Consider the following 27,353-nt stretch of genomic DNA (forward strand, 5'->3'; position numbering starts at 1 on the left):
TAAACAGTTCATCAAATGCTACCCGGACTATTTGCATTGACCCCCTTTTTTACGCTGCTGCTACTCGCTGTTTATTATCTATGCATAGTCACTTTACCCTTTAACCACATGTACATATTATCTCAATTACCTCGACTTGGTACCGGTACCCCCTGTATACCCCCTATTTTATCATTTTTATATATTTATTTTTTGCTAATATTTTCTTCCTTAAACCAACAACGCAGACTTTAAAAAAAAATGTTTTTAAGGGTTTGTATGTAATCATTTCACAGTAATGTCTACGCCTGTTGTATTCGGCCCATGTGACAAATAAAATGGGATTATTATTAAAGTAGATGTCAGTTTGGCTGAATGGGAACCCCTTCTTTTGAGCCCTTCATAATAGCCCAGTCATGTCCTTGATCAGGGTGAACTGCCTTTTGGCATCTTGTTGGCTTCTTCTCAAATGTCCCTATTTAGCTGAGATGACAAGAAGGCTCGCGGAGGCTAGTCGTTAGCGAAGCTAGCTCACTGTAGCTGGTGTACCTACCTGGGACGATTGATTAGTGATGACCTGATCGGTTTGTCTTTCATCTAATAAAATCCTGGTTTATTATTACACATGGTTTATTTAACACATGGTGTCTGCGACCAGTTTGGGTGGCATAGCGCCAGGCGTGCAGGTAGAGTTTCAAGTGAAGTCGAGGATGTCCCTCTTTCACCCTGAAATGTGCCACTCATACACGAGTCCGGACTCATACAAGGACAGCTTGGCAGAAAAGAGGTCAGACAGGACTCCAGGGAACAGGAGGCTGGCGCGCCACAAGAAGACTGCGTGCGAAGGCGGGAGAGGGAAGGAGAGGGAGAGAAACGCAGATGGAGAGGGGTGAGAAAATGGAGTGAGTGTATTGTGAAGGGGAAAGAGTAGAGTGGAAGTGTTTGAAATGTCTTACTTCCTGTTTTGTTGTTGTTTTTTTGTTTGTTTTTACCCCGAAACGTGTTGGTTTGATTCCGTATAGCAGCACAAGATCAGCGTGTCCCTCTCTCACTTCCCCTTTTCACCTACAGCGTATCTCTCACCGTAGCTCTCTTTCATCTTGTTTCTGAGCCCGCTTTCTCTGCCGCCTTTTTGTTGTTGTTGTCTGTGTACCTACCTGCCCAAAATAACTCCCTTAGCTGGCACAAAGACGGCACTGAAAGCCTCAACCGCCACTTGCTTCCTCTGTGTGCGCGTGTGTGTGTGTGTGTGTGCCTGGAGAAGAGATAAAGACTTCACATCCTCCACACTCTAGTCTTCTTTCTGTCTCGGGTTAGGGGTGGTGTATTTTTAGTGACACTGGCTTATTTTGAACACAGGAAAGTGTGTTGGTAATGGTAGTGGATATACTTGGAAAGACGCAGCTAAACATAAACTAAAACAATTTAGATGGGGCTCAGGCTTAAATGGGATATATAGAACTGGTACCATTTATCATAGTGATCGACTAGTATCTAGACATCTATGAAAAGTCTAGTAGATCCGAGTCCGTAATCCTCAAAGTTGTTCCTGGAAAATCAATTGGTAATTGACCTGCAAGGAAAACAGATTCACTTTCCCCCTCCACACACACTGAAGCACAGTTCTCTGGTCAAAAACTGAACGCGTCCTCCAGTTAGTATCGGGGAGACGCTCTCATTACTTCTGATTCGGGATCTGTGCTGAGTGACAGAGAGTGGCGGGGTGATCTGGTAGCATTTAGGCTAGTCTGAATTCCAGCATCCCGAGAGGCCAAACTTTTCCATTGTGTATTTGTCGAGTTTTTTTAAATAAAAATTGTAATTTTTTTTTTAAAATATGTTTTGTATTGAGCTATTCAGAGCGACCGAGGACACTAGGGGAAGGGCCTTGGCAGGACAACAACAGGCAGTGAATGCATTGTTTTGTCCCCTGTTTTTATGTGGAATAAATGGTCCGTAGGACAAACAGCGGATGGCCAAAGCTAATATAGTGGTGCCATGTTTTCTAAACCGCCGGTCCTGTTCTTCATCTGTTCCAAACCCCGAGATCACTGGAGTGATATCCTCATCCTCTCTCTCTCTCTCTCTCTCTCTGTCTGTCTGTCTGTCTGTCTGTCTGTCTGTCTGTCTGTCTGTGTCTCGGTCTGTCTGTGTGTCTGTGTGTCTCGGTCTGTCTGTGTGTCTGTGTCTCGGTCTGTCTGTGTCTCGGTCTGTCTGTGTGTCTGTCTGTGTCTCGGTCTGTCTGTGTCTCGGTCTGTCTGTGTCTCGGTCTGTCTGTGTGTCTGTCTGTGTCTCGGTCTGTCTGTCTGTGTGTCTGTCTGTGTCTCGGTCTGTCTGTCTGTGTGTCTGTCTGTGTCTCGGTCTGTCTGTCTGTGTGTCTGTCTGTGTGTCGGTCTGTCTGTCTGTGTCTCGGTCGGTCGGTCGGTCTGTCTGTCTGTGTCTCGGTCGGTCGGTCGGTCGGTCTGTCTGTCTGTCTGTGTCTCGGTCGGTCGGTCGGTCTGTCTGTCTGTGTCTCGGTCGGTCGGTCGGTCTGTCTGTCTGTCTGTGTCTCGGTCGGTCGGTCGGTCTGTCTGTCTGTCTGTGTCTCGGTCGGTCGGTCGGTCGGTCGGTCGGTCGGTCGGTCTGTCTGTCTGTCTGTGTCTCGGTCGGTCGGTCGGTCTGTCTGTGTCTCGGTCGGTCGGTCCGACACAACCGACAGACAGACAATCTCGGTCTCTGGCAATGTCTTCCTGTCTTTACTTTTCCCTCTCGTTTCATTCTCACACACAGCGAAAATGTGGCCTGTTTTGAAAATAATACTTGGTAGAGCTAGGATGATGTACCATAAGTATGAACGCACACTCCCCGCCTGACTTACTCGCTCATCACACACCCATTCCCACACACGCACACATACACTTTTTTTTATGGTAAAAAGGTGTTTTGGAATTCCACCCCAGGCCCTATACCAGTGTTATTGTTGGAACCTACCCAGCACTGATGGGAAGGTGGACTGAGCTTGCAGAAATAAGAGGGGGGGGGGTGCAGCAGACACTGGAATGTGTGTTTTGGCAGGAACTATTGGGGGGGGGGGGGGTAAGGGCGTGGACCGGAGATGGCTGGGGGTCAAAGGGAAAAGGGCAGAGCGGAACATGGCTGGGGATTGGAGGACTACAGGACAGGGGGAATAGCAAATGCGGGGGTAGGGTGTTTGGCTTGTAGAGAGAGAGAATGGAAAGAATCTGGAGAGAGAAAAGGAGAGATACAGGGGGAGGTAAACGTAGAGGGAGTGAAAGAGATGAGAGTGGAAGGTAGAAGAATGTGTGGGGGTTTAGTGTGGTAATGATGGAACCAAGTAAGATTGGACACGAGAAGTCACACACACACACACACACACACACACACACACACACACACACACACACACACACACACACACACACACACACACACACTAGAACATGTAGGACAGATTCATGCATCAACTTTCACATGGTGGGTTAGGGCCATAAATATGTGTGTTTTTGGGTCAGGTCAATGTGCGTGTGTTCCTTTCCCCCTTTCGTCCTCTCATGCTGCCTGGCAGGTTCTATGAGTCCTGGGGTAAAAATGGAGCACTTACTAACACTCCAGGGTTCAGTCGGACCCCTAAGCATCACACACACACACTATGAGAGCTCTGACAGGTTGAAGGTGTGTTGTGTGTACATGTATGTAAGCTGTGTGTGTGTGTGTGTGTGTGTGTGTGTGTGTGTGTGTGTGTGTGTGTGTGTGTGTGTGTGTGTGTGTGTGTGTGTGTGTGTGTGTGTGTGTGTGTGTGTGTGTGTGTGTGTGTGTGTGTGTGTGTGTTCAGGGTCTCCCTCGTACATTCTTCCAAATGATGTAAGCCCCTCTTCCAAGAAGTGGAGGAGCTTACATGATGGACTGTGATTACACAAGATCACTGTTTCTCATCACACGGCAGGCATGTTTCCCTTTTCATAACGCATACAGTCGCTCGTGAAAGTCTACACGCCTTACAGGCTTCACATTTTGCTGCCTTAAAATGACATCAACAAAGGGATTCATTTAGGGTTTTTCCTAATGATCTACGCGGCCTACTACACATTTTCAAAGGGATAGAAAAATGATGTCAATATTTCGAAATGACAAAAAAATACAAAATATTGATTGAGCATGTTATCACACCCCAGAGTTAATATGTGATGGAAGCACCTTTGGCAGCCATTACAGCTGGGAATCATTTTGAATAAAGATTCTATCAACCTTGCACACCTTTTAGGTTAACATATATCCATTGATCAAGCTCAGTAAGTTTGGTTGGGAATCATTGATGAGTAGCAATATTCAAATCTTGTCGCAGATTTAAGTCAGCACTGAAACGGGACCGCTCAGGAACACTAAACTTCTCAATTCTGGTGTGTCTTTTGTCTTAAAATGTGTGTAATTGTCCCTCTGAAAATGTAAATTATATCCCAGTGTTGGCTCTTCAAAAGGACTGAGGAAGGTTTTCCTCTTAACTTTTTACTTGGGCTCTGCTCCTTTCATATTTTTTTTGATTTTGATCCTAACAAACTCCCCAGTCCCTGCCGGCGACAAGCATACCCATAACGTGATGCTGCCACAACAATACTTGAAAATAGAAAGGGATCGACAACATTGTATTCATCCCACATTACTGGCCTGTATGACAGTGAAAAGAGGGAAGCCAGTGTTTGAAAAAAATCCACTCCAAATCATCCATTCTGTTTGCAACAAGCCGCTAAGTAATACTGAACGGCCACACGGCAAATGCATAAACTTTTTGGACTAAATAAAAAAACGAATGGTTTGGGTCAAATCCAATCCAACACAACACAGAGTGAAACCCTCTGTATTTTCAAGTATTGTGGTGGCAGCATCATGTTGTGGGTATGCTTGTCATCGGCAGGGACTGGAAAGTTTGTCGGGATCAAAATCAATAGGAAATAAGCGACGCCCAGGTAAAGAGTTGAAGGAAAACCCACCTCAGTCTTCTGAAAACCTAACCCTGGGATAGAGTTTTATTTTTCAGCTAGACATTTACACACATTTGTATGCCAAAGAAACACCAAAATGGCTTTCCCAATAGTTGGTCTAGTCTCAGTCCCGACTTAAATTTGCTTGATTCAGTCCATCAATGATTCCCAACCAGATTTACTGAGCTTGAGCAATTTTGACAAAAACAATGGGCATGTGTTGCCCTAGGAGTTGTGCAAAGTTGGTAGAATATTATTCAAAATGATTCACAGTTGTGATGGCTGCTAAAAAATGCTTCCACCAAGTATTAACTCTTGGGAGTGAAGACGTACGCAATCCAGGCATCTATGTGTTTTCGTTCGTTTTTTTATTTATTCGGAAAATGATCTCTAACTTTCTTTCACTTTTTCAAATTGGAGTAAATTATGTAGCTCTGTAGGGGAACAAATGTAATTTAATCCCTTCTATAAAGAAAACATATATAAACGTAACATGTAAAGTGGTGTTCCCAAGTTTCATTAGCTGAAATAAAAGATCCCAGAATTTTTCCATACGCGCAAAAAGTTTATTTCTCTCAAATGCTGCACAAATGTGTTTACATCCCTGTTAGTGAGCATTTCTCCTTTGCCAAAATAATCCATCCATCCAAATAATCCATGACAGGTGTGGCATATCAAGAAGCGGATTAAACGGCATGACCATTACACAGGTGCACCTTGTGCAGTTGTCACACAACACAATACCACAGATGTCTCAAGTTTTGAGGGAGAGTGCAATTGGCATGCTGACTGCAGGAATGTCCACCAGAGCTGTTGCCAAATAATTTAATGTTAACCTCTCTACATAAGTCATTTTAGAGAATTCATTAGTATGTCCAACTAGCCTCACAGCCTCAGACAGCGTGTAACCACGCCAGCCCAGGACCTCCACTTCCGGCTTCTTCACCTGTGGGATCGTATGAGACCAGCTACCCGGACAGCTGATGAAATTGAGGAGTATTCCAGTCTGTAATAAAGCCCTTTTGTGGGGAAAAGTCATTTGATTGGCTGGGCCTGGCTCCCAAGTGGGTGTGGCTATGCGCTCCCAGGCCCACCCATGATTGTGCTCCTGCCCAGTCATGTGAAATCCATAGATTAGGGCCTAATATATTTATTTAAATTGACTGATTTCCTTAAATGAACTGTAACTCATGGTTGAAATTGTTGCATTTATATTTTTTGTTCGGTATAGATTACATTTTAAGGCCGCAAAATGTGAAGACTGTGCCAGGGGTGTGTAGACTTCAACTAGGCACTGTATATGGTCTACGTTCTGCTGTTAAAGACTAGCAGCTAATAAACTACTCGTTTGAATGTGGTTTGAATGCACTCTTGTGACTGAGATATTATTCATTGCTATGATCATTCATCATTGGCAATAGCCTCCTAATAAGACACTAATGTTGGAGCTCATTTGCTCATTGTCATCATGGAGATTGTACCGTTGTGGATAGTGATTGGTCGCTATGGCTACCTAGTGGACCGCGATGAGCTGCAATAATGCCTGAGTGAGCCCTGATTGGTCACGGAGGCTCCTAGGAGGACTCTTGATTGGCTGGTAAGCCATGGTTGCTAACATGGCTGTGTGTTCTCTAGAGCTCTTTAATGGAGCAGTTTATTGTGTATTTCTCCTGCCTCTCTCTCTCTCTCTCTCCTCCTCGGTGACAAGCACAACTCCATTAATTATTGCTGGCACTACTCCCAGTGTGTGTGTGTGTGTGTGTGTGTGTGTGTGTGTGTGTGTGTGTGTGTGTGTGTTTGCTATGAAGCAGAAAGCAGGCCGTGGGCCAACTCAACCTATTCTCCACAGCAGGTTGCCTCTCACACGGGGCGATGCTATTATAGAGGCTTTCTAGGGAGAGGCCCACCACAGGCGGTAACATCATCTGCTTTATCACCATGTGCTTCTCTCTCTCTCATATTCCCATTCACTCTTTCATCCTAATTCTCTTTTGATCCATTTGAATCTCTCTCTCTCGGCACAACATGCAGTTACATCAAAGTGCGGTGATTATTCAAGTGAACTGTGCTACACGTTACCTACCCAATGACCAACTGTGGTTCCACTGAATCTTTCATACGGTCAACTTGTTGCAATGTGTCGTTGTCACTTGTTTCCGCCACGTCTTAATCGGTGATTAGGCTAAGTAATAGCATAGTTGTATGTCTTTTTAAGATCACCCAGCCCTTTAGATTAAACTAACCTAATCTCCCGCTCCCCTTTCTCTCTCTCTCTCTCTCTGCAGCCATAGAGACCCAGAGCACCAGCTCGGAGGAGATAGTCCCCAGTCCCCCCTCGCCGCCACCTCCCCCGCGAATCTACAAACCCTGCTTCGTTTGTGCGGACAAGTCCTCGGGATACCACTACGGAGTCAGCGCCTGCGAGGGCTGCAAGGTGAGACACTTCTGGCCATGCTTTTTCGCCCCCTCTCCATCTCACATTGTGTTTCTCTCTCTCTTCGCCTCTCTCTCTTTTGCTCGCTCGTTCTTACTCTCCCCTCGCCTCCATCGCCCTCTCTCTCTCTTTGTCGCCCAAGGACTTGGGAAGCCTGAACTCTTAGGCCAGTGAATGACTTTTAAATATCAGTCAAGTGCTGCGGAGAGAGTTAATGAAGTACCAGAGTTCTACACCATAACTGTGTAGACTGACTACTCCGGCAACGAAACGTTTTGCCTGGAAAAGTCTCCCGCTACCAGATTGAGCTCCAGCATGCTATCTAAAGTATCCTCAATAGTTGAAGGTTGCCAGCATCTGAATGTATAGTGGCCCTCCACTGGGACTGCGGTGAAGCACAGGTTAGTGCTAGCCTAACTAGCGCGACTACACAGTCCCCCTCCCATAGGTGTAGCGTGTGTGCGTGTTTGATGGTTAGTTAGGGCTCACTGTCATGAAACACACACACACACACACATACAGTCCTCTCCTGCTCCCACGCAAACCCTTCTTCCATCTCTCCTGGAAGAAATCTTCATTAAATGGGTGTGTTTTTTTTTGTTCCCTCTTTTTCTGTTTCCTGGTTGGTTCTCTTTTTTGGGGTCCCTTGAGGACGTGTGTATCTGGTCTACTTTTCTTTTCTTTTAGCTGGAGGCTTTTTTTTTTTTTTTTTTGCAAATTGGAACACTCATTCCCCATCCCCAGATTTAGGGAAATGGCTGTCTGCAAATGTGCAGTTGTTTGGGCTTTAGCCTAGTTGTCATCCGTAATAACAGAGCTGTCAAAACAGCAGAGGAATATAGACACACACACGCTCATGCACTCCGTAATCAACATGCACATCCAGAATAATCTATTGATGTACACAGGCATTCAGTCTTGATGAGCATGTGAACACACACACACACGCACACACACACACACACACACACATACACACACACACACGTAGTGTGGTAATATTGATCATATATGTGTATATATACAGTTGGGTCTGAAATTATTGACACCTTTTGATAAAGATGAGCAATAATGACTTGATAAAATAAATGATTAAAATACTGAGCTATATTCTATGTTTATTTATAAAAATAAATAAAAATCCCCTTTATTTAACCAGGTAGGCCAGTTGAGAACAAGTTCTCATTTACAACTGCGACCTGGCCAAGATGAAGCCAAGCAGTGTGACACAAACAACAACACAGAGTTACACATGGGATAAACAAACGTACAGTCAGTAACACAATAGAAAAATCTATATACAGTGTGTGCAAATGTAGTAAGATTAGGGAGGTAAGGCACTAAATAGGCCATAGTGGCGAAATAATTACAATTTAGCATTAACACTGGAGTGATAGAAGTGCAGATGTTGATGTGCAAGTGGAGATACTGGGGTGCAAAAGAGCAAAAAGAAATAACAGTATGGGGATGAGGTAGTTGGGTGGACTGTTTACAGATGGGCTGTGTACAGGTGCAGTGATCGGTAAAGCTGCTCTGACAGCTGATGCTTAAAGTTAGTGAGGGAGATATGAGTCTCCAGCTTCGGTGATTTTTGCAATTTGTTCCAGTCATTGTCAGCAGAGAACTGTAAGGAAAGGTGGCCAATCGAGTTGGCTTTGGGGATGACCAGTGAAATATACCTGCTGGAGTGCGTGCTACGGGTGGATGTTGCTATGCTTTGTGTCATTTTGGAGTCACTTATATTATAATTAAGAATAGAATGTTTCTGAACATTTCTACATGAATGTGGATGCTACCGCGATTACGGATAATGATGAGTGAATAATGATGAGTGAGGAAGTTACAGAGGGTCAAAGATCATACCCCCAGGACATGCCAATAACAGGTGAGGTTAGCATGTATAAAGGCCACTCCAAAATGACACCACATTATTTACCATTCATTTCTTTTGGGCACAAACTAATCTGAAACGCTACCAAAGCAAACTGCAAATGCATCCAACATGCAAGAACAAAACAGACCCTCTAGGCCTATGGGCTAACCTAAAAGAGAGAAGCGTTTTCAGAAAACCTTTTCCCACGGGCAGGATTAGAGACCTTCATTCCATTTATACCGGAGACCGGGTCGCATTCCTGAGACGGCACAAAGGAAACCCTTGCATACGGTGTCATCAGAGTTCATTCTGAACAACTACACATAACCACGGAGATCATACATCCATATAGATGGCATCAGAGTTCACTTCAGGGAAGAAGTTTTCAGTAGAGATACCAAACATGGCTTCAGTGGTATTATTCTCTCACACATTCCAATAGTCAGTCTGCTAGATACTGTGTGAGAGAGACTGAGATTTTGGCCCCTCAACAGGGGGAAGGGCTGACTGGCCCTTGAGTATTTTCCTTGTGTTCCTGGGCCATTTGCCATGCAGACCCAGAGGTGACAGAGAGCACATAGATTAGGGCCGAGGGTTTAGCCATGTTACATACACACGGCATACTGTGACCCCTGTGCATATACACAAGTAATCTGTTTCGTACTCACACACACATATATGCACACACACATACACTCCCAGGCTGTTACCGGGGGCTAGGATTAGTTGTGCAGCTAAAGAGGCTTACAGGATGGGGCAGGCAGGACATGGTGTGGAGTGAAGTGGTGCATGGGTGATGACCCCCCCCCCCTCACGGTAGAGGGTCACCGTACCGTGAGTAGATCCCCTTGTCCCAGGTCACACCAGGGTCAATCACAGGCGCCCAGGGGTCGGCCGGTGGCCAGGAAGAGATCAGGGGTCGGCCGTTGGCCAGGAAGAGATCAAGGATCCCATATCAGATATAGGCCCACAGAGTCCTGTCAGGCTGTTCTCTCTCTCTCCTCTCCTCTGTCTCATCCTCTCTTACTGCATCTCTTTTTCTCTCGGTTTCCATCTCTGTCTGATAATCTCTCTATTTTCATCTTTCTTTTGCTGTTGATCTACCTGCACACTTCTCCCATGTCTCTCTTCATTCTGTTGCGCTCTCTCTCTCTCGCTCTCGCTCTCGCTCTCTCTCGCTCTCTCTCTCTCTCTCTCTTCCGGTCATCCACTCTTTATTTATAGACACTTAACCCATGGGTTCCACAGGGCATTCATTCTGCCTGGCTGAAACCTGTGGGTGTGTTTTTCAGGTGTTTGTGTTCCCGACCATCTGTATGTGTACTTTTAACCCTCACCAAACCTAGACCTTCCATCTTCTCCTCCGTTTGTAAATTCAGAGCGTTGTCGGACAGTCCGTTTGTAAATTGATCGTTTCGCTCTCGGAGCGTTCAGAGCGCACACTAGACGCTCTGGCCGAGGAGTAGGGTTGATCCGAGCATTCTGACCTCACAACGGCAGTCAAGCACCCAAGATAACTGGCTAACATTGGATAGCTACTTCCAGACACAAATGAGAGAACACCTCACTCTGACCATTAAACTCGCCCTAGTAGAGCTGGTTAGGCTGTTTTCATGTTATCCAGAGCGTTGGTGACTATAACTGTGGTGCTGGCAACAATTTAATCATGCTTTTTTTGTCTGATGTTTACTGACACCGGCCATATTCAACAGGTGTTGAGCGTTCGTAAATTCATCAGTTATTCTGCGCTCTGGCACACTCGGACGAGAGTGCTCTGAAATCGGAGTAGATAGCCAGAATTAACAATGTCAATTAAGAACGCCCAACGACTATACCACTTAGCTAATAATCAAGTCAATTAAACGTTGGGTAGTTAGATAGCGGATAGTTAATATACTAGCTAGTTCGATGTATTCGTAGCCAACTAACGTTAGGTAGCTGGCTAACATACCGGTACTTACTGCTGTAATGCAGGATAGCGTAGCTAGAAAATTGTCAGCCAACATAACGTGTAGCGTAACTTATTTGAAAAGTCATTACTTTATTACATTGCTCAACATTTTCATAATTATTCAAATCAATGAATTTGTATCCGCTCTCGTCGGACTTCGGCAGCATATTTTCCGCCATTTCTTCAAATCTGAAAACCTTGTGAAGCCACGCCCGTTTTCTGAAGAGTTGCATTATGGGCCCTGAAAGCACAGAAATGGTGTCCGCTGCTTGTACACGTCGTATTTTGGCGAATGTAGTACGACGTCCGGGAACTTTTGGCATACTAACTATATCTATACTATGACCAATAAGCATACTACATACTCAATTAGTGCGGTTAGTATGAGTATCCGAACACAGCTCTAGTCCCCTTTACTAACATTAGCACTTCTCTCCTGTAAAGCGCTAAACCCCCCCTCTCTTTTATATTGCTGTAGTTCCAGTATTGTTAGCTCTAGCTCCTGTAGTTTAGCCACAGTGTATTGTTTTAGTTCCAGAGCTTTAAGGTCTAGCTCCTGTAGTTGTTTAGCTATGCTTGTAGTCCCAGTGCTCTAGGCCAGTCTTCGACCACGGCACCAGCCCTCTGCTGCCAGAACATTCTTCACACCTTGTAATTACTGAGCTTCAGTCCAGGGGATTTCAGGCCACTAACAGCTGTAGCTGTCAAAAAGGCAAGCGAGAGGAAACGGACTGTTTTGGACGTACTATTTAGTAGGTGCATGTGCATTTGTGTGTGCGTAGGACACCGCTCAACAGAGGTCCATATGTATCATAGGGACTCCCATGTGCACAGAAGCGCTCTCCACTCTTCCCCCCCTTCTCCTCGTTCTCCTTTCACATCTTCAAATGCACCCTCAGTGGCTTGGCGGCTAGGAGCCATCAAAGGTCTTCCGAGTGGCGCAGCGTTCTAAGGCACTGCATCGCAGCGCTAGAGGCGTCACTACAGAACCTGGTTCGATCCCGGGCTGTATCATAACCCGGCCGCGATCGGGAGTCCCATAGGGCGGCTCACAATTGGCCCAGCGTCGTCTGGGTTACGGGAGGGTAGGCCGTCATTGTAAATAAGAATTTGTTCTTAACTGACTTGCCTAGTTAAATGAATACATAAAATAATAAAAGGTCACTAAGAGGGCTTTTCCACTGCAGGGTCGTGCCGTGAATATCGCGGTTCCTATTCGATTTCCATTTTCCCATGGCCCACTTGATTTCTGAAACCAAGCGGGATATTCAGCCTCGTTTGACATCTGGTACTGACGTCGAACCAAGTAGGCTGGTGGGTGGGGTTACAAATGCCTGTACTCAAAGATTGGTCTCACACAATGATGTCACAGTGCATGTTGTTAATACTCACGCACGAGCCAATGGTTCCATATTTAAAAGAGAAGGATAAATCTGACTACAAACGGTACAGCTACACTAACGAATACCTCTAAAGCGGGAAAAAGATTTTGAGCATCTGGGAAGTGCCTTCCGACGCATAAGCTGGTCTTTCAACCGGCTGAAACGATCCTCTCTTCGCATGTTGATACGTCGCGCATTTCTCAGGCTCTTTTCCGCCGTCTCCTCTATTCTGTTCACTCTCCATTGCTGCCCGCAAACAAAAAGTAAAAGGATGGCACCAAATAGCCATGCTAACGCCTCCAGTACGCATCACAACAATGTCACTGTCGAATTGCGTCATCGGTCGTGCTCCTAGAATCGTCACTAGCCGTTTTTTCCCCCCCCGCCAATGAAACCGAGTCCTGTTTCCAGTTCCACTGCAAATGGAAAACAACCAAGAACGAACAAGGCTAGTTCGTGGCGGTTCTGCCACGGCCCGTCGCGTCGTGGTTCCTCTAGCGAAATTGAGCCATTAAGAGACCACCTTGTCTGAGGTATCCTTCCCATCTGACCTCAAACCCAGGACCTCTCTAGGAAGAGAGAGCAGAGGAGCGTCAATAAGGCATCAACTACCCAGCAGAGTGCCGCGTAGAAGTTAGCGCCCTCATCCCAGCCCACCGCAGAATCGGAGGGAGGGAGTTCCTACCTGTGCCTGCATCCTAAGTCACACCCTATTGAGGTGCCTTTTGGGACGTACACTTCGACGCCATAATAAAACCACAGCCCTGGACTGCGTGAAGAGTGGTAGGGGAGATACACGACCATGGTGTTTGCAGCGGTGCGAAGTCACCTAGCTCACCTCTTTCCGCCATGATTATTTCATGCCGGCTGTGATATTGTAATGCATATTTGAGCGATTGAGAGGGTATCACTCTCACACTCTCTTTCTAGGGAGTGTAGGCTAGGCTTTCTAGATCCGTTCCTAGAAATCTGTAGCTCGAGGAGAAGGGTCTCGCTCTACTTGTGTTGGATTCTGATTGGTCTGTGTTGGATGCTGATTGGTCTGTGTTGGATGCTGATTGGTCTGTGTTGGATGCTGATTGGTCTGTGTTGGATGCTGATTGGCCTGTGTTGGATGCTGATTGGCCTGTGTTGGATGCTGATTGGCCTGTGTTGGATGCTGATTGGCCTGTGTTGGATGCTGATTGGCCTGTGTTGGATGCTGATTGGCCTGTGTTGGATGCTGATTGGCCTGTGTTGGATGCTGATTGGGCTGTGTTGGATGCTGATTGGCCTGTGTTGGATGCTGATTGGCCTGTATTGGATGCTCATTGGCCTGTGTTGGATGCTGATTGGCCTGTGTTGGATGCTGATTTGCCTGTGTTGGATGCTGATTGGCCTGTGTTTGATGCTGATTGGCCTGTGTTGGATGCTGATTGGCCTGTGTTGGATGCTGATTGGCCTGTGTAAGGCAGCATAATCCCATGAAGCATCAGACACACCACTAGAACAACAATGGACTTTACTATTTCAGTTAGTGCTTACTGCAAGTTTTCCATGGATTCCAAGTTGACCTAATACTAATGCCTGCTGTTATGAAGAATTTGCTGTGTGAATCAGTGGGATTCTATAAATATGATAGCACGGAGACTTACCCAGTAAAAGGGCTTAATATTTTTCATGGTTGTGCCACTGCCATGCCAAGCAGTGCCACTGCCAAACTGGGCACAGGAATCTCCTCTGGCATGTGGAGAGGGCATCACCCACCACAATGGCAGTACCCCTGTCGTAACATTGATGACTACCTTCTGCTGGGAGGGTAGGCTTACATACAGTATATCAGCGGGGCTAGATTCACGCACCATCATGTCCACACTGACTCCATCACCAGCTGCATTCAGTTGCATTTCTCTACCTTTACAAACCCCATAAGCTGAGGAAACCAGGGCCATTTGGCACAAAATGGACGACGTCAGATGTGCTATGTTTGCTAATGTATGGTAGGTTTCAAGTCATCCATGTTGGCTCCACTGATCCTGATTAAGGGCGACAGACTTGGGGGAGGCTTAACGGGTCACCTGACCTTCACACAGGGCTCAAAGCAGAGGCGTGGTTGGCCTGGCCTGTGCACTCTGCCACAACACACACCAGCTCTGGTCTGCCGACATTAGGGGCTGTCGCCACTTAATCTCGGCCACAATAGTGTGTGTGTGCGATGGAGCGGATTAGTGATATTGCTGGGAAAAGTTTAACACCAGAGGGGCACACAAATTGTCACCACAAGCATTGCTCTTAGTTGCCGCAGGGCATCGTTCTTTTTTTCCCCCTCCAGTTCATTATTCTGTGCATCTGGCTGTACATCTGTTTGTTTGCTCTCCCTCTCTCTTTACAGCCTGTTTATTCATCCCTTTCTATCTGTCTGTATTTGCCCTCTGTTTACGTTTTGATATTTTGGATTGTTTGCTTGCCTGTCTACTCCTCTTCTCTCTGTCTATCTGACTGTCCTTTTTAGCCGTGCTTTTGTTCTTTACCTGTCTTTTCAAATATTCATCGGTCTTTCTGTAAAATCTCTCGTCCTATTTCACATATCAGCACACATGCACTGAGTGTACAAAATATTAGGAACACCTGCTCTTTCCATGACCTAGACTGACCAGTTGAAGCCCGGGCTATGATCCCTTATTGGTGTCACTTGTTAAATCCACGTCAATCAGTGTAGATGAAGGGGAGGAGACAGGTTAAAGAAGGATCTTTAATCCTCGAGACAATTGAGACATGGATTGTGTATGTGTGCCATTCAGAGGGTGAATGGGCAAGACAAAAGATTTAAGTGCCTTTGAACTGGGTATGGTAGTAGGTGCCACCGGTTTGAGTCAAGAACTGCCACACTGCTGGGTTTTTCACGCTCAACAGTTTCCCGTGTGTATCAAGAATGGTCCACCACCCAAAGGACAACCAGCCAACTTGACACAACTGTGGGAAGCATTGGAGTCAACATGGGCCAGCATCCCTGTGGAACGCTTTCGACACCTTGTAGAGTCCACGCCCCGACGAATCAAGGCTGTTCTGAGGGCAAAATGGGGTGCAACTCAATATTAGGAAGCTGTTCCTAATGTTTGGCATGCTTAGTGTGTTTCTGTCCAGCACCCTCTACCGCTCTCTGTATGCCATCACTCACTCATCCCGTCACGATGACTGGTTCATAGGTCAGCAACAAAGGCTCTCCACTTCTGTTAGTCTCTGTGTGAATGTATCTGTATGAGCTACTCCAACACACAAACACTGTTACATCTGCACTGTTCATTGTCATTGTTCTGATCAGTGACCTTGATCAAGATATTCACAAGATGACAGTGAAACGTGCATTGTGTTTAACAAACATGCATTGTATCTGCAAGGCATCTGCCACACACACACACAAACACACACACACACACACACACACACACACACACACACACACACACACACACACACACACACACACACACACACACACACACACACAAACACTTCAACACAATAGGTAGAAAGCATCATCTGTCATCGTCTCTATGGACGAGGAGGGCACTATAAGAGGAATGGGAGTTAGTATGATCCCCCCCCAATGCCACCAGGCCCTGTCTGCCCATAAGCCCCTTAAGGGATTAACCAATGGGAGCTCATTGGTGCTTAAGACTAGTGAGTTAATGCCACCCGGTGTGGCACAACTAACCTAGCCCCTGGCCAAGCTAGGCCCACACAGCCGCATAGATGCACAGACACTCACATACACATGTACACACACACACACACACAGTTAATGGTCCCACGTGGCCCCGTTGGTAGAGCATGGCAGTTGCAACGCCAGGGTTGTGGGTTCGATTCCCACAGGGGACCAGTACAAGAAAAAGAAGGTAAGAAAATGTATGTACAAGTCGCTCTGAACAAAACCATCTGTTAAATGACTAAAATGTCCGCTGTTAATGCCTAGCAAACTTTTGTCTTTCCCACACACTGTTTTCCACATCAAATTGCTCTATTGGCATCAAAAGTGTCCACACGGTGCCAAAGCTAGCACATTTCCCTCAGCTTAGTGGGTTGTAAAAGTCGTGTCCTAAAATATGTTAACAGCATCGTTTGAAAACGCCCAAATAGCAGAGTGTGATCGGGCATGATTCAGAGTCGAGCGTAGCACGTGTGGTGGTGGTGGTGCCACTGTTAGTCACTGTGGAGAAACACGTGCTTTCTCTGACAGAAACACACAGAAAGGGAAGTTGAACACTGTCTGGGCACTGTTTTTAAGGAAGTCGATGTGTCGTATTGATTCATTGGGGGTTGTGTAATTGTGTGTGTGAAGACAGCATGTGACATATTAGGGCCGTTCTGTGTCTATTGCGATTTGATACTGTGATTTTATTGCAAATCGATGTTCCAAACATATTTGCTCATCGTCTGTCTGCTGCAGAGGGACGAGAGAGAACATGAGAAGACGAGCGATCAGTATTGGAAATAAAAGGTCTGGAAAACAAATAGGATATGTGGTCAAAAATGGATCGCCTGTTCTAGTTTTACTATCTCAATGAGACCACTGCTATCGAAAATGACCTTTTATCGGCCCAACCCCCTCTCTCTTCCTCCTATTCTTTCTCTCTCTAGTTCTCTCTCCTTTTCACTTCTCTTTCACACAATGGTGCTACGTTGACATCAAAGCGTGCCATTCACTTTTGTATATTGCCAAAGCAAAACAGGAACATAACAGCAATCTTTCTCCCCTTCTCTTTTTTTTTTATTAAAAATATATATATATAAAAAAAAAAAATGTTTTAATGCGCATTTAAAGCAAATGTAACACCCGACCTCTCTCGTCCTCTCAGGGTTTCTTCCGGCGTAGTATCCAGAAGAACATGGTGTACACCTGTCATCGCGAGAAGGGCTGCATCATCAACAAGGTCACCCGCAACCGCTGCCAGTACTGCCGCCTGCAGAAGTGTTTAGAAGTGGGCATGTCCAAGGAGTGTGAGTACTCTCTCTCTCTTTCTGTCTCTGTCTGTCTCTCTCTGTGTCTCTCTGTGTCTCTCTGTGTCTCTCTGTCTCTCTCTGTCTCTCTCTGTCTCTCTCTGTCTCTCTCTGTCTCTCTCTGTCTCTCTCAATTTAAGGGGCTTTATTGGCATGGGATACATAGTTTCTCCTCTCTCAATTTTTGTATTATAAAAAATAAATACATCTATTTACGGGCTTTATTGGCATGGGAAACGTATGTTAACATTGCCAAAGCAAGTGAAGTAGATAATAAACAACAAAAATGAACAGTGGACATCTCTCTCTCGTTCGCCTGTCTCTTCTGAGTGAATACTGTCTCCCAAGAAATGCCTTCCCGAAGTAGATATTCAAAGCGCCACGCGCTGACATGACAAAAAGTGATGGTTCCAATACATGTCAAGACGTTTTTATATCAAGAAGCAATAATGCACATCCCACCACACCCCATGATGGCTTCCCTCCCTCGGTCCACGCCCTCCTACACATCCACCACACGTATAACTCACACACACTGTATATTCCCCTATAGGCTTCAATGAGGCTAAGCGCTAAAACAATCTCCTAGCACTTAATCCTCTAGGCCCCCTGTAAGTGAGTTATCCTCCTCAGTGTTCCGAGCCGCCGGTTTATAGCAACATTCATCCCAGTCAAGGCCGCTAGGGAAATCAAACACTGCCATCTAGTGGTGGGGAGTATGTTACTACACCTTGGAAGCGGCACAGTGTGTTGTGGTGTTTTACATTTGTTTTATTTGACAAAATCAGCAGGTGTGTGTGTGTTTTGCGTTTTAAATTGGGATCTATATTGAGTTGTGTAGCTGGGCTGTGTGTGTGTCCAGGGCTGTCTTAACCCCTCTTGATTGACCTTTGAGCTGGTCAGCCTAGAACGGTCAACCTTATCTTATCTCTGAAAGGGGGTGACACCCTGATGCTATTTACTAAGTTCTCCCCCACCACCACACACTCACAACAGGCAGATGCACATGTCATTATCACATGTCATGTACACCAGGGTTACCCAAACTGTCCTGGGGGCCCCCCCAGGGTGCACGTTTTTGTTTTTTTGCCATAGCACCACACAGCTGATTTGGAATTTTGATTGACGAGTTGTGGGGAGGGGGTGGGGGTGTACACATACACGCCGTCTCCGTTTTACTGTGTGTGTGTGTGTGTGTGTGTGTGTGTGTGTGTGTGTGTGTGTGTGTGTGTGTGTGTGTGTGTGTGTGTGTGCCATGACTGATTGGAGTGCCAGGCTAATAGTTCTTTAATGGCTTCATTAGGTTGCGTTTTCTGGGCCCACGCTGGCAGCTCTGTCTCTGGGGAACAACAGTGTCACACACACACACACACACACATAGTGAACAGTGCTGCGCTGCCCTGAGGAAAGAGAGCATCTTATTTATCATGGTTCCCTTCTTCTTTCCAATTCTCTCACTCACTCACACACTCACTCACACACACACACACATATATATATATGTGTCATTGTCTTGATTTGGCAGCTCTTAATACAGTGAGGATATAGAAATATGACATGTGTGATTAGAGGTCGACCAATTATGATTTTCCCACGCCGATTCCGATTAATCGGACGATTTTTAAAAAAATTGCATAAATATATATATATAATATTTAATATTGCCTGCTAACATGCATTTATTTTAACTAAATATGCAGTTTTCAAAAAATATACTTCTGTGTATTGATTTTAAGAAAGGCATTGATGTTTATGGTTATGTACATTTGTGCAACGATTGTGCTTTTTTGCGAATGTGCTTTTGTTAAATCACCTGTTTGGCGAAGTTGAATTAGGCTGTGATTCGATGATAAATTAACAGGCACCGCATTGATTATATGCAACACAGGACAAGCTAGTTAAACTAGTAATATTATCAACCATGTGTACTTCCTTGCAGCCACAAGGTCATTTTGTTGCTGCACTCGCGAAACAGGTGGTCAGCCTGCCGCGCAGTCTCCTCGTGGATTGCATAATCGCCATAATCGGCGTCCAAAACGGCCGATTATCGATTGTTATGAAAATTTGAAATCGGCCATAATTAATCGGTCGACCTCTAGTGGCGATACAGTGTGTCGCTAGAGGAGGATAGACAGAATGTGGAGAGATGGAGAAGGAAGGTGAAAGATAAACCGATGAAAGAGAGGGAGAGAGAGTGTGTGGGTTTTGTGGTGTGTTCACACAAATATGTGTTGCTTGTGTGTGTGTGTCTTGCTACTGTTAGTCCCAACTCTCCAGTGTCTCCCTGTCTGTATTGTGCCAGATCAGCGGCACACGGATTCTCCTTAAGCTCTTTTCACACTGTCACATCAAAGCACTTCAAGGTCTCTCTCTCCCACATACATTTCACTCACACCCTCTCCTCTGCCATATTTCTCACATAACACACGGCTAACACATTTTTCATTCTCTCTGTCCCTCTCTCTCTGTCTCTTTCTGTCTCTTTCTGTCTCTTTCTGTCTCTGCCCGTTTGAGGATGAAAAGTGTATATGGTTCCATCTAGTGGTTGATGTGTGTATTCCCCCAACGTACAATGTCCCAGTTGATCAGCGTTTGTGTTCCCAGTAGTGTCTGGTCTCAGGGAGAGCGGTCGTTTTTCTGACTGCCTCTGTGTTCTCTCTTTGACCGGCGATGGCATGGCTACGTGAGGATTGTGAGGTCAACCTGTAGTGGTTAGTGTTCACATATCCCTGAAAATTGCCATTTGAGCCCAAAAGGATAACACTCTCCGTCTTTTCTTCTCTCTCTCTCTCTCCCTCCCTTCATCTCTTTCTCTCCCTCCCTCAGCGGTGAGGAACGACAGGAACAAGAAGAAGAAGGAGGAGAAGAAGCCAGAGTGTACTGAGATCTACGTGCTGAGTACCGAGACAGAGCAGATGATCGAACGCGTCCGCAAGGCCCATAAGGAGACTTTTCCCTCGCTCTGTCAGCTGGGCAAATACACCACGGTGACTTATACACACACACACACACTCTGCCAACATGTTTGGGTATTACAAACACCAACTAACATACGCTCCTTGCACTCTCAACATACCAACCAATGTATTTGTAGAATCACAGAATAACCTATATGTATGCCTCACCCTCTCCCTCTCCCTCCCTACAGAATAACAGTGCAGAGCACCGCGTGGCTCTAGATGTAAACCTGTGGGATAAGTTCAGTGAGCTGTCCACTAAGTGTATCATCAAGACGGTGGAGTTTGCCAAGCACCTGCCAGGCTTCACCACCCTCACTATCGCGGACCAGATCACCCTGCTCAAGGCTGCCTGTCTGGACATACTGGTGAGAAGACGCATCAGGACACACACTAGGACATACGTGTATTTATTACAAACAGCAAAACATCTACAGAAAGTGAACAGCAATATATTTGTGCTCCCGTTCCCTTTCCAACTAACTCCGTGGCCTTGTGATTAGTGTCCGTCCTGAGATTGGGAGTTTGATCCCTGGCCGAGCCCTAAGAAATATGACCTCTGCTTGGCACTCAGCATTAAGGAGATGGATTGGGGGGGGGGGGGGGGGGGGGTCAGGCCCTGTGATAGTCTAGCATCCTGTCTGGGGGGTGTACTGGTTCATCAAGCTGCCTCACGCTACAGAAACAGGAGATCTGCTCGCAAGACTGACTTACTTCCTTCTTTTCCCCCTTTCCCTCCTTCCCTCTCTCTACCTCTACCTCAGATTCTGAGGATATGCACGCGGTACACTCCAGACCAGGACACAATGACATTCTCAGACGGGCTGACCCTGAACAGGACCCAAATGCACAATGCAGGCTTCGGCCCGCTCACAGACCTGGTGTTCGCCTTCGCCCAAACACTCCTCCCCCTGGAGATGGACGACGCAGAGACCGGCCTGCTCAGCGGCATCTGTCTGCTGTGTGGAGGTACTGCACCACGGCTCGCATTCAAACCCAGCATTGCACTCCTATCAGGGCCGGGAGTTGATATCACAAGAGGCCAATTGTCATTATTTTCAAGCAAATTAGTATTGGGTATTAAGGATGTGTTTTTCATTGTTTGTGTGTGTGCCTGTGTGTGTGTGTGCGCCTGTGTGTGTGCGCCTGTGTGTGTACGCCTGTGTGTGTGTGCGTGTGTCTGTGTGCGTGTGTCTGTGTGTGTGTGCCTGTGTGTGTGTGCGTGTGCCTGTGTGTGTGCGTGCGTGCGTGCGTGGTGTGTAGACCGTCAGGATCTGGAGCAGGCAGACAAGGTGGACGTACTACAGGAGCCCCTACTGGAAGCTCTGAAGATCTACGTGAGGAAGAGGAGGCCTCACAAACCACACATGTTCCCCAAGATGCTGATGAAGATCACGGACCTCAGAAGCATCAGCGCCAAGGGTGAGAGAACACGCCTGTACACCGCGCTGTTTTTTTTTTACAGTGTAGCTTTAGTGTAGCTTACACTTCTTCCAGTGTGAGGTCATTGGTAGCTTGGTAAACTATATTGTGTTATGTTGGTATTGACTTTATTTTTTTATTTTTTTTTAAATTTGAAGATAAATATTTAGGGTCTTTCATATGACATTTTGCTGTAGTGGCTAAACCTTGTGGAACACATGACCCTCTCTCTCTCTCTGCCTCTCTCTTCTCCTCCCTCCCTCCCTCTCCTCCTCCAGGAGCGGAGCGAGTGATTACTCTGAAGATGGAGATCCCAGGCTCCATGCCACCTCTCATCCAGGAGATGCTGGAAAACTCAGAGGGTCTGGAGGGCCAGGGGGCCAACGGGGGGCGCTCCAGCGGAGGAGGGGCCCCACCAGGCAGCTGCAGCCCCAGCCTGTCCCCCAGCTCAGCCCGCAGCAGCCCCCCTGCACCCTCCCCTTAGACGGGGGTCCACCACCACCCCCCAGGCAGGGACAGCAAGAAGGCATGACTACAGACGGAGCCAGCCAGCGAACCGACAGACCCACAGTGTGACAAACCAGGCCAGAGTGGAGTGGGGTTAGGAAGAGGGCCAAGCCTGGGCCCAACCCGGACGGACTTTGACACTTTGAGGGAAAACGCAGGCCTCAATGGACAGACAGCCGTCCCCCCCACCCCCCCCCCCCTATCTCAGCCCCAGACCGGGCACCGAAACAGACCGGGCACCATCATACTTGACTGAATCTGGATGGCACTATACCCTTCACCCCCACCACCACCACCATAGACATGCCTCAGAACCAGCACCAGGGATTGGCAGCTGCAACACAAGGAGTTTCATCTGAGTTGCTCTGTTTACTCTCCTCAGTGATGACTCTCTGTTCTTCCTCTCTCCCCCTCAAGACATTGGACAGGAATTCAGGCTCAGTGCCCGTCAGACCTGGGGTAAAGGGGTCGACAAGACGCACGTCTTTCTGCAGGGAACTAGACAGACAGACTGCTGGACACTGGGCACGAGTCATCCCTAAATGTTGTCAGGGACAGCAAACGGGGGCTGCTCGGAGAGGGGGCCTGCCTCTCCTTCACAACTTTGAGAGACAGATTTTCTTACAAAAGCTATACGGAAATATAAATATATATATTGAAAAAGTAATCATTGCAATTTGAATTGTCCAAGTGGAATGATGCATAAAAGAAGAGTTGCCATCTTTTTCTCAGTATTTTTCTCACTGTTCTAAGAACTTAGATGTTATTTGTGATTCCCCCCCACCTCCCCAGACCTAGTGTTTTGTTCTCTTCGTTTCACCCAGGAATATCAGCACACTAAGTAGTCACAGTGGAAATATGTGTTTTTTCTATCAAAAGATAAGTAGAACAAAAATGATGACACGATTTCAGATGCAATTCACTTTATGCACTAGACCTCTTGCACTGTCACGTTCACATGTTGGATCAAATTGATACACAAAACACAAATTGGACCAGGTTGGGTTGGCATTTCTCTGTTTTGTTCCATTTACAGCATTTTGTTTTTTTCATGGGAGAAAAGGAAACGTAGTGGTTCTATGATCTAGAGTCAAGTAGTCGTGGAGTTATGAAGATGACCTGTAAGAAAGTAGCAGCCATGAAATAATGTACATAAGATGTATTCCTTTGTTTTTAAAGTACATGGAGTCTAGCCAATTTTCACTTTGTCAAAGCCTTTTATGTTTTGCTTTTTGTTCTTGTTTGGTGTCCTGAAGTGAAGGCATGAATCACTGATCGACTGTTTAGACCGCTTAAGGAAGGGACTGACTGCTAGGAACACCATAGCCATTGACAACCAGTGAAGAGAGTTGAATTTATACTTCACCTGAAATAAAATAGAAAAATTTGACAATTTAAAGACCAACAACTCCGTGACCCCCCCCCCCCCCCCCCCCCTTTCCCTAAGGTCGTCCCTCTCTCATTCCACGTCTGGATAATGTATGTATTACCCCCCAACAGCACTGCCTCTGTACTGTAGCACATTGTCAATATCTATGTGCTCCCATTACCCCCCACCATCAGTCACAAACTGTACCACGTTACCAGTATGCTCACATTGTAGCACATTGTCAGTAGGATGTATCTCTCTATGTCCATGTAAACTCTGTGACACGATATCAGTACGCTCACAACACCACTGCCTCTGTGTGTATACATATTCCCCATTATCTCTACCCCCCCCCCCCCCCCCACACAACACAACACCACTGCCTCTGTATGTATACATATTCCCCATTATCTCTACCCCCTCCCCCCCCCCCCCACACACACACAACACAACACCACTGCCTCTGTATGTATACATGTTCCCCATCTCTCTACTCCCCCCCCCCCCCACAACAGCACTGCCTCTGTAAGTTTGTTTCACAGTATCAGCACCTCTATCTCTGTATCTATCACAGCAACGCAACTGCCTCTGTTTGCACACTATTAGTATTTATCTGTCTGTCATTCTTGACTCTACTGACACATCCGAGTACCTAGCTATTCCCTAGCCTGGCCCTAGATCAGTTTGTGCTGTCTTGCCAATGCATGACAATGAAATAGGAGTTGCACAAACTGATCTGGGATCAGGCTAGCTATTTCCCCACCTTTAACCACTGTTTACACAAAATAGTGTAACTTACCTACTCATCTCTTTTCCCCACAACACCACTGCCTCTGCTGTTCAGTAGGAGTGGATCTGTCCTTCACAACGAACGCTGCTATTGGCCAGCCTCTCTGCAGCCAGTATGACAACGCACAACTGTTTTTCCCCTGCACTCTCACTTGTAATGCAATCGGATGTCAACCAGCATTTGGGGATAAAATAAATAACTGTTTTGATTATGCCAGATCATTGGACGAAGAGAATAACATTTAATAAAGAACCATGTCTGTGTGTGTTTTTAAATGTTTCTTAACTGGTGGTTGGTGCACTGTTAGACTGAAAGTAAGATTGTGGTGGGACTTTAAGGTCAGCATTTCGGTGGACCAGGGACTATAGCAGGTCACGTTACAATAACAAATACAAGATTCAGAGACCCTTTAAGGGTTATACTACAGTTTTTGTTTGGGGGGGGCGTCTTATTTTTTAGGTTCCTTATTGGCCCCTCAATGTAGTTTAGACAATACATTGACTGTTGAAACATTAGGAACACCTGCTATTTTCATGACAGACTGACCAGGTAAATGTTATGATCGCTTATGGATGTCACGTGTTAAATCCACTTCAATCAGTGTAGATGAAGGGTAGGAGACGGGTTAAAGAAGGATTTTTAAGCCTTGAGACAATTGAGACATGGATTGTGTATGTGTGCCATTCAGAGGGTGAATGGGCAAGATAAAATATTTAAGTGCCTTTAAATGGGGTATGGTAGTAGGTGTCAGGCATACCTGTTTGTGTCAAGAACTGCAACGCTACTGGGTTTTTCACGCTCAACCGTTTGCCCCGTGTATCAAGAATGGTCAACCACCCAAAGGACATCTAGCCAACTGTTGGGAGCATTCATTGGGTGGTGCAACTCAATATTAGAAAGGTGTTTTTTATGTGTATATATATATACACAGTACGAGTCAAAAGTTTGGACACACCTACTCAATTCAGGGTTTCTCTTTATTTGGACTATTTTCTACATTGTAGAATAATAGTGAAGACATCAACACTATGAAATAACATACATGGAATCATGTAGTAACTAAAAAATTGTTAAACAAATCAAAATATACTTTATATTTAAGATTCTTCAAAGTAGCCACCCGTTGCCTTGATGACGGTTTTGCACAAAATAAAGAAAAACTCTTAAATGAGTAGGTGTGTCCAAACTTTTTACTGGCACTGTATATGTGTATGTATAGTTCAAGCGTCGTCTTTTTTGGGTCTCATATTCTTGGTTTTAAAAATAAATCAAATGGGGTTTGTGGTGTTGAGCTCAGTGTTGTGTGCAGGCGTAGTTCAGTGGAATCAGCAACCAGACCAGAGACTAGTTGGCTAGGATTTCCTGTTTTGTGAGAGTGTCTAGAAGATCACACATTGACCTTTTGTACATGGAGGTAGAACATGGTCAATTAACTCTCCATTTTGGTTGTAACATAAAAAGTTAAATCTGAAGTAAATATTGCAATGATTTACTGCCAAGTGTTGGTGAGAATCATACCTGATATTGGAGGACATTACAAGGATCAAGATGGTGACAATTCTACTCTTTATGGCATTAGGTGAATCTTTGTGTATTACAGTAACTAAGTTTTCATAAAGGAAGGTCTTTCAAGTTCCTTACATGACAAACAGACTATATGTAGAATTTTTGAATTCACTCATGAAGTGGAGAATTTACGTTGAATTCAATTCAAAATCTTCAAGTTTTGTAATTGGAATTAAACTATTTGGTCTGTTTTGAATTGGAATTCAATTCGAATTCAATATTTGTACATTTCCCAGATCATGGAATGAATGCATACAGTGCATTCGCAAAATATTCAGACCCCTTTTCCACATTTTATTATGTTAGAGTTATTCTAAAATGTATTAAATAAAACATTTTCCTCATCAATCTAGACACAATACCACATAAAGAAAAAGCAAAAAAAGTTTTTTAGCAAATTTATTAAAAGTAAAAACAGATCCCTTATTTACATAAGTATTCATACCCTTTGCTATGAGACTTGAAATTGAGCTCATGTGCATCCGTTTCCGTTGATCATCCTTGAGATGTTTCTAGAACTTGATTGGAGTCCACCTGTGGAACATTCAATTGATTGGACATGATTTGGAAAGGCACACACCTGTCAGTAAAAGGCACTTGACAGCCCACTTGGAGTCTTCCAAAAGAGAGGACTAGAGGACTCTGAGACGATAAGAAACAAGATTCTCTGGTCTGATGAACCAAGATTGAACTCTTTGGCCTGAATGCCAATTGTCACGTCTGGAGGAAACCTGGCACCATCCATATGGTGAAGCGTGGTGGCAGCATCATGCTGCGGGGATGTTTTTCAACGGCAGGGACTGGAAGACTAGTCAGGATTGAGGGAATGATGAACGGAGCAAAGTAGAGAGAGATCCTTGATTGAAAACCTGCTCCAGAGCGCTCAGGACCTCAGACTGGGCCGAAGGTTCACCTTCCAACAGGACAACGACCCAAAGCACACTGCACACAGCTACGACAACAGGATTGGCTTTGGGACAGGTCTCTGAATGTCCTTGAGTGGTCCAGCCAAAGCCTGTACTTGAACCCAATCGATCATCTCTGGAAAGTCCTGATAGTAGCTGTGCAGCAACGCTCCCCTACCAATTAGCAAACATTTCTAAAAACCTGTTTTTGCTTTGTCATTATGGAGTATTGTTTGTAGATTAATGAGGGGGGAAAAACTATTTA

At 45.6% G+C, this 27,353-nt stretch overlaps 1 protein-coding gene across 4 annotated transcripts in view; it reads left to right on the top strand.

Moving 5' to 3' along the window:
• The window catches only part of rarab (retinoic acid receptor, alpha b), a 171,875-nt gene extending 147,700 nt beyond the window's left edge, over positions 1–24,175 (top strand). For all 4 annotated transcript variants that reach the window (XM_055889478.1, XM_055889476.1, XM_055889477.1 and 1 more), the window contains 7 exons: positions 7,241–7,389; positions 17,431–17,572; positions 20,399–20,559; positions 20,721–20,897; positions 21,294–21,498; positions 21,793–21,951; positions 22,230–24,175. In XM_055889478.1, the coding sequence (XP_055745453.1) occupies positions 7,241–7,389; positions 17,431–17,572; positions 20,399–20,559; positions 20,721–20,897; positions 21,294–21,498; positions 21,793–21,951; positions 22,230–22,435 (1,199 nt within the window). In that variant the 3' untranslated portion in view covers positions 22,436–24,175. The remainder of the gene's footprint in view (positions 1–7,240; positions 7,390–17,430; positions 17,573–20,398; positions 20,560–20,720; positions 20,898–21,293; positions 21,499–21,792; positions 21,952–22,229) is intronic.
• The last annotated feature ends 3,178 nt before the right edge of the window (positions 24,176–27,353 follow it).

This window comes from Salvelinus fontinalis, chromosome 2 (genome assembly GCF_029448725.1).
Source record: "Salvelinus fontinalis isolate EN_2023a chromosome 2, ASM2944872v1, whole genome shotgun sequence".
Lineage (NCBI taxonomy): Eukaryota > Metazoa > Chordata > Actinopteri > Salmoniformes > Salmonidae > Salvelinus > Salvelinus fontinalis.